At 38.9% G+C, this 17,500-nt stretch overlaps 1 protein-coding gene across 3 annotated transcripts; it reads right to left on the reverse strand.

The window, feature by feature from the left end:
- Positions 1-502: 502 nt before the first annotated feature.
- thrap3a (thyroid hormone receptor associated protein 3a) lies at positions 503-16,311 on the reverse strand. Of its 3 annotated transcripts, none has more exons than XM_026184899.2 (11): positions 16,014-16,311; positions 10,886-11,030; positions 7,519-8,430; positions 6,228-6,899; positions 5,957-6,129; positions 5,654-5,765; positions 5,287-5,371; positions 3,931-4,112; positions 3,633-3,822; positions 3,358-3,501; positions 503-1,942 (listed from the first exon to the last, which is right to left on the reverse strand). In XM_026184899.2, the coding sequence occupies exons 2-11, from the start codon at positions 11,005-11,007 to the stop codon at positions 1,703-1,705; spliced, it is 2,832 nt and encodes a 943-aa protein (XP_026040684.2). In that variant the 5' UTR covers positions 11,008-11,030; positions 16,014-16,311; the 3' UTR covers positions 503-1,702. The 3 variants fall into 3 exon arrangements, with proteins under 3 accessions (XP_026040684.2, XP_026040685.2, XP_026040688.2); XM_026184900.2 differs by lacking the exon at positions 16,014-16,311 and adding an exon at positions 11,117-11,285; XM_026184903.2 differs by lacking the exons at positions 10,886-11,030; positions 16,014-16,311 and adding an exon at positions 9,461-9,871.
- Between the last annotated feature and the right edge of the window lie 1,189 nt (positions 16,312-17,500).

The following is a 17,500-nucleotide window of genomic DNA, read 5'->3' on the forward strand; positions in this document are numbered from 1 at the left end:
AATTAGTACAAACTGACAATTTTTACTTGGTGAATCCAGTCACTTTTGACTTCAACCTGCTCTGATACAGTGATTGGTTGATAGGTGTTTGGTTGAATGGGATGTGCACAGGCACACTGTAGCTTTAGGCTGGGTTGTTTATTCAACTCCCAGTGACTTACAGGGATTTGATTGCTTTGATTGAAGCAGGTGATTTTGGCCTTTAGTCAAAAAAAAACAAAACCATGGGTTGTAACCAAATCGGCTCCACCCTGATACACTCTTACCAATATTATGAAAGTAAAGTGCAAAGTGTGGTTCACTCATAGCACACAAACATAATATTTTTAGGCCACACCGACATAGGTACTTCTTATTGAATCATGAGCCAGCCTAAGTATGTTTAAGAGCCCCATGGTGTGTGGACCCTGGGAGCACCATCATTTCCATACACAGAGGTAAATAAAGATAACCTAAAAGACTGTAAAGATTCTTTTTAATTAAAGACACATACAGACAAATGTCAAAGTAATCAGTGTTTCTTTAATTTACAGTCTCTAAGAAAACAAAAACAAAAACAGTGACCACAACTATTTAAAATATGCAATATTCCCTAAGAAGTCAACCTTAAAATTTTAATCTGTAGGCCTATAACATACGCAAGTAAGACCAGTGCACCCACAGCAAGGTATACTTGTACTTGCATAAATGAGCCTAGAAACAAATAACATTGATATGCACAGAATAAACATTCCTGTTCTGTTTTACAAACTTGGATAGACTCTATACTAAAATTTTTAACTACTTCTCTCATTGCGTTAACAGTTGCACACAGTTAGCATCACTGCTAAAATCTGTTTGGTTAAATAAAAGCTTGCAAACATAAAAATGACAATACAATCTATAGCAGTGAAAACAAATTCTCTGTTACAATCGAAGTCAGAATCCTGCGTGGCCAAGTACAAATACCAAAATTAAAGTCTTTGCAGAAAGAAAATCACTATCAATATTATACACTAAAGTGGTATCCAAAAACAAGCTAAAGCTACTATTCGGATAGTAAAATGTTTCACAAGCTTGTTAAAAGGCTTTTAGCTAGTGCTGTAAAATGGTTGTATGCTTTATAATGACAGACTGCAGGGCACAATCTATGACCCTGTGCAGTTTGGTCCCATTGTCAGATCAGTGTTATTTCTGCCAAATTGGCTGGACTGTGGTGTTTTATGTCATCACCAACAACATACTTATTGCTGAGACATAGCTCAGAAAAACATAACATATAGTCACTGTTTGCAAATTAAATTAGATTTTAATATATTTGCAGTACAATAATTTATCTTGTTGCCTAACTGATTTGATCAAAAATGTGCAGTTCTTTTTTGTGTTAATTCAAAATTGCAAGTTATTTTCTAACCATCCTAACCAAAAAAGTGTAAATATTAATATAATGCTGCGTGAAAGAGATTTTAATTTACCAAAATAAAGCAAAAGCATAAAACTTTAAACTTGACAAGAAACTGCATTTCACTCTTAAACAGCGCTTTTACTAGTCTTGATGTAGGAAATGGTTGTGTCAAGTCTGAAGAAATGAAAACAAAGTAATATGTTTCATAGGAATATCTTAAAACATTTAATCTGCATTTATTGATCCATTGGATAAAATCACTCAGTCAGATCTTGTGAGAACACAGAAGATACGATTTTCTGCAGATTCCTTTGCTACTCAGATGTTCTCTCCATCAACTTCTGCCCTTTTATGGTCCTGTTCTGTCTCTTCTCTCTGCATGCCACCTTGCTCGTCATTGACCTGGAATTTATCGAGGCCCCATTTTGGATAGATGATATTGGGACCTCCAGTGGCTTTGCGGATAAGGAACCTCGCTCTTCCGCGAGTTAAACTTCCCCTCCCTCGACCTCGATTGTCTGTCCACTTGGATTCTGACTCTTCATCTCTGTCGTCGTGCTAAAAATGTGGGAGAATGTGAGAGACAATTGTCAAGGCTCAAATTCAACACATTAAATGCTGAAGCTGAAAAACAATTTTTTGAAAAATCTATGTTAGCCCTATGATCAGCTAAATACCATTCAAAGGAGAGAGTAGTCAGTTTATTCACTAACCAGGCTGCTAGCTGTCGCTAGGTAAAATCAGCCACAAAGAGGGTGCTACACCAGAAATCTCCCTGTGACCCTTATGGTTACTAGCAGACTATAGCAATTTCTCATAGTTGCATTGAAGACTGAACATTCGTTACTACTTGCTGAGTGTTAGTGAAAAAGAGCAATGCAAACCTGAAGAACAAGAACAACTTTCCTTTTAAGGGTCAGATGTTTCTGGATTTTTGTTGCACTTTTAACAATTTCACTACTTCTCAGCTAGCAGTCGCTTTGTGGTTTGGCAAGCAAATTACAGGTCACCGTGGCAACTTCATAATATCAAATCAAATCACTTTTTATTCTCACATCACATGTGCAGGTACACTGGTACAGCACATGCGAGTGAAATTCTTGTGTGCAAGCTTCACAAGCAACAGAGGTGTGCAAAATGCAATACAATAACATAAGAACAATGCTAAAGCTGTTTGGTAGGGCACCATGCCTTCTTTGAAAGCACCTTTACTTTCATTGAGTGACTGCATGCAACCACTCACCAACTAGCTAGAGAAGATACATTTTCTTCCCTGGTGAGTTAAGGGGTTGACGACTCTGCTCTAGGCCTGCATGATTGGGTCGTTAGCAACTGATTTCACAATGACACCAGCAACCACTTGTTAACTTGTTGGGGAATGCACATTTTTCCACAGTGACCAGTGGTTGCCAGGAAGTTACTGGCAGGTCTATAACCCAGTGTAACTGAGGTATAAGTGGTTAAGCTGATGAATGGCTGAATGGACAGATTTTCACATTTTGAATTTGATGCCAACAATGTAGTAAAATCATGACAGGGACATGTTTACCACCATTTGCATCACCTCTTCTTTTAACAACCATTCTAAGCATTTGGCAGCTGCTTGATATATAATTCCAGCTGGTCAACAGTTTAGTCCTCCTTAGTCATATTCATGGCTTCATAATGCTCCACATGTCGGACGAATAGATGTGGAATGCAGCCAGGCCGCTTTAGCACCGGGACTCATTTACTGTGGAGCCATGCTGCTATTAATAAACAGAATGGTGCCTGGGTGGTACCATACATTGCTTCAAAACCTGTATGTATTGTTCAGCATTTTTTCAGACCCTCAGTTTTCACTAGATGTGCAGTTTAAATGTTTGGCAAATAATTATATGCTTCTATTGTTTACATTTAACACAGCCTCTAAATATTTTCAGAAATCAACGTTGACAAAATAAGGACAGAGATAAGGAATGAGAAAACCTTACCAAGTAATATTTTTTGCTCTTGGGAGTATATTCTGGGTTCCAGTCTTCACTTTTTTGGTGTACAACCATGCTTACAGGATTACTGTGTGAAATGTTACCCTGATAGTTCCCTTTGCTCCAGTTCCTTCCACGTATTCTTACTTGCTATAATTGGAGAAAAAGAAAAAAATGCTCAAAATATGCAATACATAGCGATACATAGCAAACTGTCTATGATGGGAATTTTACATTATATTGTAGATATTACAACAAATCAAGCTTTTTATTGGCCTTACAAATCCTCCATGTGGATGTCCACTTTCAGCTGAACCTGATGATTCCCTTTGGCCCAGTCGGTTTTTATTAAAGTCTCCATTTTTTGAATCAGGTTTCTCTTGGGGTAAACCTTCATCTTTGTTAGATTTGGAGGATGAGGAAGATGAGGATGAAGTGGAGCGAGAACGTTTCTTCTTCTTCTTGCTTTTCCTGCACAAGGATTATCATGCAAGCAAATTCTTTACATGCAGCTGTTTATAGTGCAAGATGATTATGTCATCATAATGGTAGATACAAGTACAGAACAATCGTGCATACTTTGATTTCTTGTGGTATTTATGGAAGTTTTCCACAGATCTCTCTCTGCTAGAATCTGGGGAATCTCCCGCATCTCTTCCCTGATCCTCGTTATAATATCTTTCATGGGTCGAATATTTTTTACGGCGTTCAATATCCAAGCGAAGGTCCATTGGGTCACCCTTGATTTTTTCCCCTCCATCCTGAGCAAAATTAAAACAGAACACAATGTCGTGGATAGACTTTGGATTAGCATGTGGAGGGCTGTCAGTCTTCTCTGAGCTAAGCGGATTTGTAAACTAAATAGTGAACTGCAGGGAAAAAGGGCAAAAACCCAGGTGACAACCAGCTGGCATGAATAAAACCAAGCTATTTTTGAGGGAATTTTGAGTGCATTTAATAGGCCAAGCCAGTAGTTTTGCATGTTTTTAGTGTTTCCTAAACATCTACTTTTCCAAATCTTATGTTTTGATGATCAAATTTTACATGACTTCCTGGTCACAAAAGTCTTCATAATTTCTTTAGATAGGTGGTTCAGCACAGTTAACATGTAGTTAGCCTTATCCATCCAATCTATTCAACAGCAATAAAATATCCAGCAACAGATTCACATATTTAAATTCCTAAACTTCAGCAACATCACATACTCGTGTTTTTCAAAACACAAAGGTTTGTTAAACTTTCAGGCCATAACAAGTTGAAATCATGTCATATCTTATCATATAGTATCATGAACCAACACCAATGGATGGCAGGAAGAAATCAGAAATCGGGTTTGGAAAACGTGGGAAAAATGCCGAAGTGTAAACATGGATAAAACATGCAAAACCACCAGTTTGGCTCTTTCACAACAGTGACAGACAAGGCATGTGATTGTTCATGCTAATTTCAGTTTACTCAGTACTTAGTATTTCCTCTGCATGTTTGAGAGCTGACCAGATGTATCCATGCGCATCAATAAAGAAATACTATGATGGTTTACTCAGAATGTTAAGCAAGTAAACGTAAGCACAGGCACATGAAGTGCCTGCTGTTGGTTATTTCCGTTCCTTATTTTTTTAAAAGAATACTTACGAAGACGATTGCTTAGAGTCCCTTGAACAGCTTTGGCACTGAGGCTTCCATTTTTGACCTTATTTGATTCATTAGCCTTGGTCAGGCTTGTGCCCACAATACAACCCATTCACCATGTGAGGCGATATAACAAACAGCAAAGTCAAAGTGCCTTATTTTGCATTTGCTTTTCTTAGACTTGAGCATCTCCCTTCAAGGAAAGCCATGGGCTTTCAGAGAGTGCAGTCTAAAGGCATGTGGCTTTCTCACTTGTTTGAAGTTGTCTTATTCCAATATACTTCATACGTCAAAATGTTCAGTCACCTTGTAAGTGCCATCCTCTGAGCTTTTCATCGCCTCAAAAAGTTGAGGGTGTTTCTTAAAAGCACTTGGTGAAACATCGATTCGCCTGCAAGAAAGAAATCAAGATGGGATAAAAGAAATGCAAGACACGTGCCATAACAAACAAACGGTCAGCAACACTGAACTGGAAAGACAACACGAAACAGAAAAAAAGAAAACTGCTGGGAAAGTAAAACTGACCTCCACCAAGCATGAGAACAAATAAGCCAAGATAGTCTGTAGATTATCAGGGAGGAAAGGTGAGAAAAAATACCTGAAAGCTGTTAAAAGAGGAGGTGAAGCCACAGCACACTGAAGGTGAGAGGGGTCACTCAATAGGCGACTCTACCTGTGTATCTCTGGACTTTTTCTTGGCTTCATCATTTCCTTCTCTGCAGCTTGTCTTTGGTACAAGGTGAATCGCTCATTTAGAGTCATGCCAGAAGATGGAAAGTGCTGAGCTGATTTGGTAACAAAGTAAGAAGCAAAAGCTATGGTTACGTCACATTTTATTCAAGAGGCCATTGTGAATAATAATGCTGAAAATCAGTCAAGACAAAATATTTGATTGTTCTATGAATTTTGCATCATAGAGGGTATCGAGGGTAATGATTTGCAATCGCTCGATATGGTTTAGACACAGAAGACTCACCTTTGATGTGGTGAACAATGGTGACAATGTGCTGAGCAAACAGCTCAGAGGGACTTCTTTGTAACTGTGCAGCCTTTACATGCTGGAAGATGGAGCGAAATTCCTGATCCTTTTTAGAGGACTGCACAAGGTCCTGAGACAACTGTCGCTCTTCAGCTAAAAGATCTGACGAACTGAAATGATAAGTTCTTTAGTCTCTTGAATTTCTTTTGAATGAATAATGACATAACATTAAAAAAAAGAATTATTGAACCTATTGAACAAGGCTTACCTTATCAGGCTATCTCCAAGGAAATCCATTCTAACATTAAATTTTGCTTCCTGTTTTCTTGAGGACATGACAGGCGGGTCCTCTACTCTGACCTCAAACGTGTCTCTGTCAGAGTTCCTCCGCAATGGTGGTGTAGGAGATGGGATAGATAGAGATTCTGCCGTCTTCCTGGCTTTACAAATCAAGTCTGGGGACAGTTCTTTGAATTTTCCCGTTAACTCCCTTTTGGCAGCGGCAGTGGCTGCTGTTTTATCCTGCTTTCCACTGAGATAAAGCTCCTCTGCCGTGGCATCTTTGTCACTATTAGCAAACTTCTGCCATTTCGCAAAGCACTCTTCAAACTGTTCTCGGGCTGATGGAGCGACCTTGGTCTTTGGCTTATAGGACACTTCTCCATTATTCCAATTTTTTGGAAGTGATTTAAATTGAGGCTTAATGATCATCTCATCCTCTTCTTCCCCATCAGCAGACAGAAATGGTGAGGCTTTGAAAAAGCTGTTCAGAGACACTCCAGCATCATTATCCTCTTTGTATTTTCTTGATACAGAATCAGAGACAACTACAGAAGCTTTGCCATTTACTTTCTCTTGTTCCATTTCCATACAGTTTGCTTCTGCGTTCCTGGCATTTTCTGAAGCAGATTTAGCTTTAGCTTTAGCTTCCTCCCAAAACCTAAAGAAGGAAAAAGAGATAAAAAGCTCTGTCTAACTCGAAAACCTGATTGTGAGACAGCTGCAAAAATGAAAATAACAGTGAAATATAAGCATTTTTTATCAGGGAAGCACTTTAGTAATGAAAATAAAGAAGAAGAAGGATGTTGTTTTCACTTGGAAAACCTTTAGAATTCCTGTAAATGGATACAGTAGCTGAAGCTTGCAAAGTTTATAAAATGCAAATATGAAATGGTTGTGTAGTTTACCCAAAGTAAAGCTCAAATGAACCTGCTGTCCATTATTGGACTACCAAAAGTATATTTGTAATGGCTTCTGGTACATTTGCCTGATGTTGACTTTTTTTCATTGTTTATTGTCGCACCACTGTCTGCTCAGCTCTGATGCATACTCTGTTACATGTCCTGCACACACAGCCGAGCCAGGCTACTTATTTGTAATAGATTTCTAACTAATTTGTAACTATATTGCTGGAAAACCTAATCTATCCATTAATATGGAATCAAACCCAAAAATCCACAATCTGCATTATGTGAGGCTCCAAACAGAAGAACCAAACAACAATTTGTGTTTCAAGTTACTAAAAATTGTCATGAGTGTAAACATAAAACTGGTCTTACTTCCTGAATGCAATGGAGATTGCTGTTTTATCTCTATCCAGGTAGTCTTCTTTGGAGATGTCAAAGCTGGAAAGGATTTGATTTAGACCTTCATTTGAAGGTTTTTTAGCCGAGGATGAACCACACACCATCTGCCAGGTGGGGGTGCCATTGGGTGTGATGCCTGTGTTTTTAGTGGGGCTAGACTGGTTAGCCGTTTGGCTGCTCTGACCAACAGTAGCAGCAGAGCCTGCCAGCGGACTGTTTTTCTTTGGACTGCTGCTGTAGTTTGTCAGGCCTTTCCAGTTCCCCTCAGTTCTCCCACCGCCAGCACCTTCTATATCATCTCCTGCCAATAACTCAACACGCTCCCCTGACTCATCCTCTCCCTCTCCTCCCTTTTGAACGTCCTTGGAAGCCAGCTGCTCATCTTTCACATCTTTTGAGGTTTGGTTAGCGAGCAGGGAGGCCGGCCTGCATTTAGGAGAGGAGGAGTGTGATGAGGCAGAAGAATGCTGCGAGTGTCTGGATAAAGGAGAACAGGATTTGTCGGACTGGTGAGATTGACCATGAGGGGAGGTCCCACAGTGTTTCTGAGAGCGTCCTTGTGAATGGTTTTGATGTTGTTTCTGTTGCCAATGCTGTTGCTGTTGTTGTTTCTGATGATTTTGTTGCTGTTTTTGAGGATGCTGCCTGAAATTCTTCCAGTTCTGATGATAGTTGTTGTTATTGTAGCCACGTCCACCTCGTTGGTAGCGTCCACGTGGGAAGTAGCCCCGTCCTCGACCCCTGAAGTTATATGGCCTACGGAAGCCGCGGTGATAGCCCCGGAAGTCCCGGTTGTTCTGGTAACCTCGCGGATATTTCTTCTCCCGGTTATAGGATGGAGAATAAGATCTTGATCTTGACCTTGACCGAGACCGAGATCTAGAGCTGTGAATGAATAAAGAAGACAACGAAAACATTACGTTTATTTCTACAGAGTTTGATATAGATACATTTTCTCAATAATGTATTGCCTCCAAAATAGAAACAGTAGATCTTATGTGAAACAACACTACCAGAAACTATAAACCACCTACAATTAACAGTTTAGAGCTGAGACAGACAGATGCTTGGTTAATATAAAAGGGAAAAAGGTGGAGCATATTTGCTTTGGCTCAATGACATACAAAACTAGGAGTACTTGGATGATTGCTTACAACTGTTTAAAAAAAAACAACGTTTATTGCTGGTCTGAAAAATTGAAATGACATATCTATTCATAACTATTCAAATTCTAGGGAAGTTTACAGAAGAAAAACACACAGCTCCTATTATTCAGGATCATTTTGAAAATAATAACAATCCTTAATATTTTGAAACAAATGTTTTGAAAATAATCCTTAAATTCTGTGACGATGTATAACACTTGAATATATGTTATTATGATAACACATGGAGAACACAACATGTTGCGGAGCATACTGCAAGGTCAGATTAGACCACAGGGTGGCGCTGCTGCACTTCCAATAAAAAGCCTTCCACAGCGTGCTAGCCTTGACTTTTTACCAGGGCTTCAGATTATAACAGTCTGTTCTTCAGTTTTCTCAAATCAGCAATTTAATCAGAACACCATGCTTTTAAAAGTACATTTCAACACTGTGTCCACAGCTGTCCACTGTCATATTTGAGAGTATAACTGTTTCAGACTTCAAAGTAGTAGTGCAAAGTATCTACTGCTACTTGTATTTAACTGCATCTTCAGCAGCTTTTATAAAGGATGCATTTCTCACCACCACCCTCCTAAAATGTTAAGAGTATGAAGTGATTTACAAATAATTTAAAATCTAAAAAATGCTGCAGAGCAAAAGTCTAGATTAATGAATTAAAGCTGTGCCAAAGTACATGCAAACATAATACTAAACTAGATAAATGAACTTAAATTTTAAAAAAAAAGAAATAAGAGAAGCATGTAACTCACCTAGTGTGCTTTCTCATTGGAATACAGAGGCAGTGCAATGAGCAGCACTGCACAGTGCGAGCTACAAATACTGCATCTCCTCTGCCCAGCTCTGGTGGAACAGGGAGTCACATGGACCGTATAAGGGTGGGAAATCTACTACTGCCTGAATTCTTTGACTCTATGCCTGCCAGTTAAAAGGGCTTTTCAGCACGTTTGGAGAGGATTAATGACAGAATATTGTGTCACACATGGCAAATCTGTTCCACCAAATTGTTGTGGATATTATTTTCTTTCAGCTTCCTGCTATGACTTGTCAGTGAGTAAAAAATCGGCCAAGCGAGAGCTCAGACCATGTACTTCTGTAAACTGTGGCTCTAATTACTAAGTGTGTTATAGCAAGATCAGGTAATGTTGGAAAGAAAGAGTTTAAGCTTCGCACTGGCAACATTTGACAACATGTTTCCACCCAGCACACTGTCAAACCTGCACCTTTAAATGCTCTTTAACCTGACAACTGTTTCTTGTTCTAACATGCTGCCCATGTAAAACATGCAGGAAATTAACTATTTATTTGTGCGTGCGTGCGTGCGTGCGTGCGTGCGTGCGTGCGTGTGTGTGTGCGCAGAGGGTGGGCGGGGATATGCTTTTTTCTGTTTTTGTATTTACATTTTTGTTGTTTTCAAACTTGTACAAAGGTGTGCATTCACACTTTTCCAGTCCTGTTTTGCCTTCCCACAAAGCCATTTGCACACGTGCAAGGTAGCTTCAGGAAGAGTAGACCATTAAATTCCTTCCATAACTCTTATTTATGCTAATTTTAATACAAGCTGTAACACTGCCAGGAAATGAGCTAGCCTGTCATTTTATTGCCATCCGGGCGTCACTCTACCAGTAGCGGCAAAGGCATCAGACTGAAGCCTTACTGTTTCTTACGAAAGCACATCAAAGTCAGCAGAAAACCCTTCAGTCAAAGCTTCACGAAATAAAAGCACATCAACAAAATGCCTTTCAAAATACTGTGAAATGTGGTACAAAACATTCCCATATGCCACTGTGCAATATTATATTAGACTACCTTAACTAAATTCACTAACCGGGAGCTGAACTCTCAAATATTAATTTCCTGTGGATACAGAGCCTGACTCAAGAGTTTGGGTAGGACTCAAAGGCTCTAATATGCTCCACCAGCTCTGTCTATTCATGTGAAAACCAAACTCTTTAAATCCTACAGATGGCAATCAAAGATACACAAAAATACACAGTGTGTTTCCAGTCAGCCACAATAAGATTTGCTACACAAAACAGATGAAAATGGATCTCAAGAATGAGTTTTTAAATTTTACTTTAACAACACAGATCTGGCAACTAGGGTGGAACTTTAGCAATCAAGGCAAATGCATGTTATCCGCTAACAAGCTGTTGCAAACGGAAGATTGCTCGTACCTATAGCGGTGCTTCCTGGACCGAGACCTGGAGCGACTCCTGGAGCGGGAGGTGGAACGGGATCTTGACCTGGACCTCGAGCGGCTCCGAGATCTCGAGGCTGATTTTGTGGATCTGGACATCACTGCACTCAGCCTACCTCTAGCTGTGACACAAAAATGTTTTACAGTCAAGTTAGGATTGCTGAATATGTATACGGTGCGCCTGTTTAAAAAAGAATTATGACATCACCTGTTCATTTGCAGGAACAATTGGATGAACAATAAAAGAAAGGATAAACAAATTTCAGGAAAGCTGGGTCAAAAATCCCTTAAATGAAAATGTCCAACAGAGATAAACCTTCCAAAATGAGCTTCAAAAACAGTCTTAAAGAAAAAGCTGCATGAAGAAAAACAACAGCTGTGAAAAAGGAAGAGGCCAATCTGTAATAGTGTAAGGTTTAAACAGAAGGAGTTTTATTTATCTCACTCATCATTTGCATAGAGGGCTGTCTTCTATCAGTCACCTGACTAGTTTTTTTTTCAGCTAACCAAAAATATTATAAAACAATTATTCAGAAATAATAATATAATGATAATATAATATTATTATGATAAATAATAATATAATATACAGTTATTAGTATGATAGATTGTTTTTCAATTTCCTTATCACAGAAGACCTGCAGAGCAACATAAAATAACTTAAAACTGGTGACAGAAATGTTGTGTCTCAGTTGACTGTGCAGAAGAAAAAGTTGCCAGTTTTTTAATAAGGCAAAATAATCGAGAAGACAAACCACCAAATTCAGTACTATTTGTATTCCTTTGGGTGTTTGACACTAACATACCTCTAAATATACCTACATACAACATATATATATATATATATATATATATATATATATATATATATATATATATATATATATATATATAATATATATAATATATATATATATATATATATATATATATATATATATATATATATATATATATATATATAGGGAGAGAGAGATATGTTGTATATGTTGACCAGACTCACTGAGTGTATGACATATGAGAATCTGAATCAGAGAGACTTTATTAATCCCAGAGGGAAATTGAGTTGTCATAGCAGCAAATATACAACAAACATCAAGCACTCATATAAAATGAGTGTAGAAACAGAGATATTCATAAATATTAAGATAAATAGATAAATATAAATATAGGTATAAATATACATATACATATAAAATATAGAAATATAGAGACATTTATATATTAAGATGTGCTAGAGATGCTGCGTACAAGGGCTTATTTTGAGGAAGTCATAAAAGCCGTGCTAACCATGTTAAATGCAAAAGCTGCTACTTGCATTTTTACACCACAGCATCGTATGTAATCAAGTGTAAATCTATTCACATAAAATGCATGGTAACACAAGCCTCGTTTAGTGGTTTTTTTTGTTTTTCCCCTTTTCATAACTTATTAAGAGCTTTCATTACTGTTACACTTGCCCCTTGCCCGATCCTTTGTTAAATATTTAACCTACACCATGCCCAGCTAAAACCAGTTGATTTCCTCTGCAGCTACATAGAAATTTGCTTGTGGTTAATGCTCTGCTGTGAATCCGACACCACAGAGATGTTCTCATTGGATGTTCTCACTACATGGTCTGCACACACCGACCTCAATGTACATTAAACTTCAAAGGATGACTCTTCTGAAATCAGGGCTATGCTTGCAAACTTCCCGAATTGCACTTTCATAGTGAGAGGAGGAGTTTAGTAAGAGTCTAGTTTATTCCCTTCCAAGGCCCACAGGGCAATATCTGTGCCATATGATCCACAGAGTACAGTAAAAGCTGGGGATCAAATAATTGATCTTTCATTATGAGAATCATCTTCAGAGATTTAGGAAGGAGGAAATTGCAAGCTACACATGGCATGGATTACAAAAGCACTGAATGCTATCACATGGTAGTCCCAGCGTGCATCCCCGCTACTATTTTGGAGAGTATCGAAATAGATCCAATCCCTCCCACCCCCACCCAACTCTTTCACGTGCTCTATGAACTTCCCACTTCCCTCATTTCTGGCAGCTTGTTTTTTGGCTTTCAGACAATAATTTCCTGAACGTCCAACCTAAATAAAGAGTTAACGCTGAGTTTAGCCTAATGTACACATTTCAGCAAAGGCAGACAGATGTGGTTCTTTGCAGCATCTGGTGGCTAAACAGTAAAATCAATTACTTTTTCATATTAGCTTTTGAATGAGTTTCAGCAGAAACTATGCACAAAAGATCTCTACAAAGCTGTGGTTACTCATTGCATTAAGACTGCATTATTAACACACCACAACCTCATTTTAGCATCACGTATGCATAAAATTAGATGTGTGACCATAACATTGTTTTTCCCTGTAGCTGGTAGAATAAGACAACGAGATCTGTTTTGATAGCGTCACCCTGAAAGTTCAATTGATAACCAGCTGCAGCTGTCTGTGCTCCACAATGTGTGGTCGACAGTCTAATCACTGAGATTGCACCCTCTTGGAAAGGCAGGAGGCAGTAGGCCTTTAATCACTAACTACTAGATTTCTGAACACCATTACTCTTACTGACACACATGCATGCAAATCCACACAAATGTTATTACCAGTATGTTTTTGTCTGCTTCCTCATCCATATCCTAATAATGAATCTATCTATTTGACATAGCCACTACATTTGTGTCAACAACTTAGATTCTTTTCATTATTTGTTTGCTCATAAGCAAATTCAAAGTTAAGGTCTAACCTGAGTCTTACTGGTTTCAATCCAGAGTTTTGAAGGGGGTTTTCATAGCAAGGTTTCTGTAACAAACACAACAGGAACAGCATGCAAAACTAGAAAAGCAGGTCTGCAGTCCAACTGCTAGAGAAGCAATGATGGTGAAGCGCGTGTAGAACGATGTGCTAAATAGACGTGCTCGAAAAACATTAAAATGTCTGTTTAACACTGTCTGGTATTCATGTGGATACACACACACACAAACACACATGCTATTAAGGCTCCCCTTGGAGCAGTGAATGACAGCTGTGTAATCCTCAGCAGCTGTTTATTTCATATAACAGCAAAAGTAGCTCTGATAAACAATGGTACAGCAACATGATACATAGCTCAAAGCATATGAGAAGAAACGCTCACTCATCTGCCCTATCATTAAGACTACCATGCCACAGTGGCAGCTGGAATCACATTTGCTATCTATATATGCCCCCAAGACACTCTTCTCTCTATATCTGAAAAAGCCACAGCAACTGTCACTGGTACAGTGTTTGGTTATTGACGTGTGGCAGTCCCTCTTAGTATTCCCTCCAGGCGCTTCACAGAGCAGTTGATGGATAACAAAGTCACTGGCAGCACAATTTAAGTTTGGGATTAATAGTTGCGCTTTCTTAGGAGGTTAATATCTTAAAAAAAAAAGAGAAAGACTGTTTCTCTAACAGTTGTCTGACATTTGTTTGTCATTAAGGAGCTACTGTTGCTGCTCGAAAGACAAATGAGATTTCCTGCAGCATTATTCTCTAGTAATGATCAACAACGATAGATCAGGACGCTGTTCGACTTGGCACTGAGCTTTACCACAAGCAGCTTCAGCTAGCTTTCTGCAAAGCACTAAACACACGTCACACGAGGGGGAAATTTTGTTTTAAAGTATTTTTTTCGTGCAGTTATACTGTCATGACAACAATCGGTAGTTTAGAGACTAACAAATGCCACTGAATAGCGTTTTTGGCACATATACTCCTGCCTGTAAAAAAATGGCAGACGGCAGAGTGTCACAGTGGCATCCTTACAATCACATGCTTGCAGTTGTCTGTCATCACCACAGTAATGGACCTCTCCCGCATACAAGGGGGAGCTCATCAGCAAAAGGTCCTCTCTATTTTGGTAAGTTGGGACCAGCCTGGAAAATCATGAGTTATACATTTACCTTATATTTCCAAAATACACTCAGCTGTTGTTTATGTTCTTGTGGGCTGGAATCTCCATACAAACCCAGCGGCACTGCGTTTGTTTTTGTTGTTAATTAAGTGGTAGAATGTTTTCATTTCTAATTTATTTGAGCAAAGGTTATTACAGCAATCTGTAAAAAGTAGTAGTTTCTATGCTCATTAAATACAACATAAAAGAAGCCACCACAGTGATGGCAATCACAGAGATAGAGTTCACACAATATCGAAAAGGAAACTAAATTATTTGTTATGTCATGTTATTCCCGGACAGCATATTTGGACACGGCACACCTTTGTGTTGTCAGTGTCTGTGTGTGTATGTGTGCTTTGTTTGCTAAGAAGGCTCAACCTCATAGAGGATGCCACAGTACAGCAGGATACAGGCTTGGTAGTATTTTCAAACCTTTTTTTTTTTTGCCTCTGTGGTCCATAGAAATAGATTCAAGCTGGATCTCAAACCCCAAACAGACAACTACATACGCAGTTCTTTCTGCTATATATGACTTGGCAGGCTTGATTCCAGTTTGGAGCTGTTTACTGTAGGTGGAGGGACAGCTTAGAGAAACGTGTAATCACAAAAGTCATTCTTTCATTGGGCTAACCACCAAAGACAACAGTCAGTCATCTGGTGAAATTAAATGGCTCACTTTACTTTAAGTCCCCATTAAATCTATGGTGGTCTGAGGACGCACGTTGGGAACCTAAAAAAGGCTTCAGGGCTCTAACAGTGACAACCACTATATGCATCTTCAGATCATTTAGTGACAGGGGTGAGAGGCATATCCTCAACGAGACAGTCAATGCATTTCTGTGGCCTAGAAAACATTCATATACGCAGAAAAATTGGTCATTTAAACCAAGAGAAAGACAATACATCGTGATAAGGAATAGACTTCTGATGTTTTATTTGCTTAATTAATATTTACAGCCTTGTTTGAAATGGCGGTTTATTCGCCGAGAAGGAACTTCACTTCGCGGCAAAGAAATTCATAGTTTTTTTCTTTTTTTGTTGCGACAGATGATTCATGTGCTGCTCAACTTCCCCTTCACTTACTGTATTGTATCGTATTACACTTCACTGCCTCTGAAAATTATAATATTTCTATTACCTCTATTCGCTCTTCAAAAAACTGTTGCTAAAAAATAGGAAAGACTAAGACTTACCGGGTCGGCGTTATATTTCAGTGTTGTCGCGTCACATTCAGGAACCCTGGTAAAATATAGTAGAAATGAGTGCAGGCTTTTACTCCTTGGCGAACTCGTCTCTTCTATTGTACCCGACGGTGTGTATGTGTGTATGAGTGTGTGTGTGTGTGTGTGTGTGTCTGCGGTGTTTAGAGGGAGGGTGTGTGACAGCTCCGTGCTGCTCAGAGGTTCATATTTCCTTCCGCCTTCTCGCCACGATTTGTCAAAACACCTTCGCTACCTTGCAGTGAATGAGATTGGAGTTCTGTAGTCAGTGGGTTAGGATTAGGCTAATATGTCTGCTGTCCTGTTAATACGATCGTTTTTGTCACTAAAGCCTAATCCACGACTACAATTCACTGCGCTAAGCTTGTGTTCCTACACGGAGTTGTCCCTGCTGCAGCTTCTGTCTTACACAGTGGTGCTTTGTGCAGTTTATTATAACTCCACTGTGCAGGTCTTATATTTGACCGGGGGGGCTTCATTTAGGGACTTATCACTCGTTTTGAACGCTAACCAGCTAGTTAACAGCATGAGTACTGAAATCTGTTTTCTACTGCTTGTATTTTCAAGCGAGCCTGAACAGGTAATACTATGAAGTGATGTGTGCTGCCTGTGTCTTTATCATTCCGGTACCGTATAATTCTCCGCTAATATCAGTCTGGTTTTAAAAAACTCCTTAAAAAAAGTTGCCCTTTTCGCAGCAATAACTGATGATTTAAAAGATGGATGTGGTGGATCATAAAGTCGACCACTTGGATACATATTCCAACTTTAGCTGTCTTTTGTAGAGCGCCTCAAGTGGACACTGTAGGAATAGCAGGCTTTGGCCTTATCTTTCAGCTCTCGTGGTTGGCGCATAGTTTAAGCACTGAATGTTAGGTGCATGGCCAGTTTGACTGACAAGTGGATGCGGAAGCAGGCACCTGTAGCTAATTTTGGTCATGAAACTAGCCCTTGATTGTGGTTGTGGTGCTCTTCAGAGCATTTTGAATGCAATTCCAGGGCAAATAAAATGGGATTCTTCGCGGTTAATCGCACTAACTACACACACAAGGGTCAGTGCTCGAGCTTTTGTAAGAAAAACTTTGAATTATATTTTTATGCTACTTAGCACTAAACCGCAAACATTTGCACCTGTGTTGCACTCTTAGAATCTATTGATGCACTTTGCTATACACGTTTGCTACCATCAGCTGATATGATGCTCAATTAAGTGTCCACTTATGTTTAAAAATAAAGTCTCCTGTCCTTTCCAGATAATTCAAAAGCAATTGAGCGACTGAAGATTAAAATTTTGTATGTGAAACACACATAAGGTCCATTTCACTCCATATTTGATGAACTTGTTCAGTAAATTGAACCAGTAATTCCTGCAAATGCATTTGTAGTTGGCATAAAGCAACCACTGAAGAAACTAAGGGTGAGCCAACAATAAAAATAAAAGTGTGACGTATTATTTTCAG

This window comes from Astatotilapia calliptera, chromosome 11 (assembly GCF_964374335.1).
Source record: "Astatotilapia calliptera chromosome 11, fAstCal68.1, whole genome shotgun sequence".
NCBI classification, from domain to species: Eukaryota; Metazoa; Chordata; class Actinopteri; order Cichliformes; family Cichlidae; genus Astatotilapia; species Astatotilapia calliptera.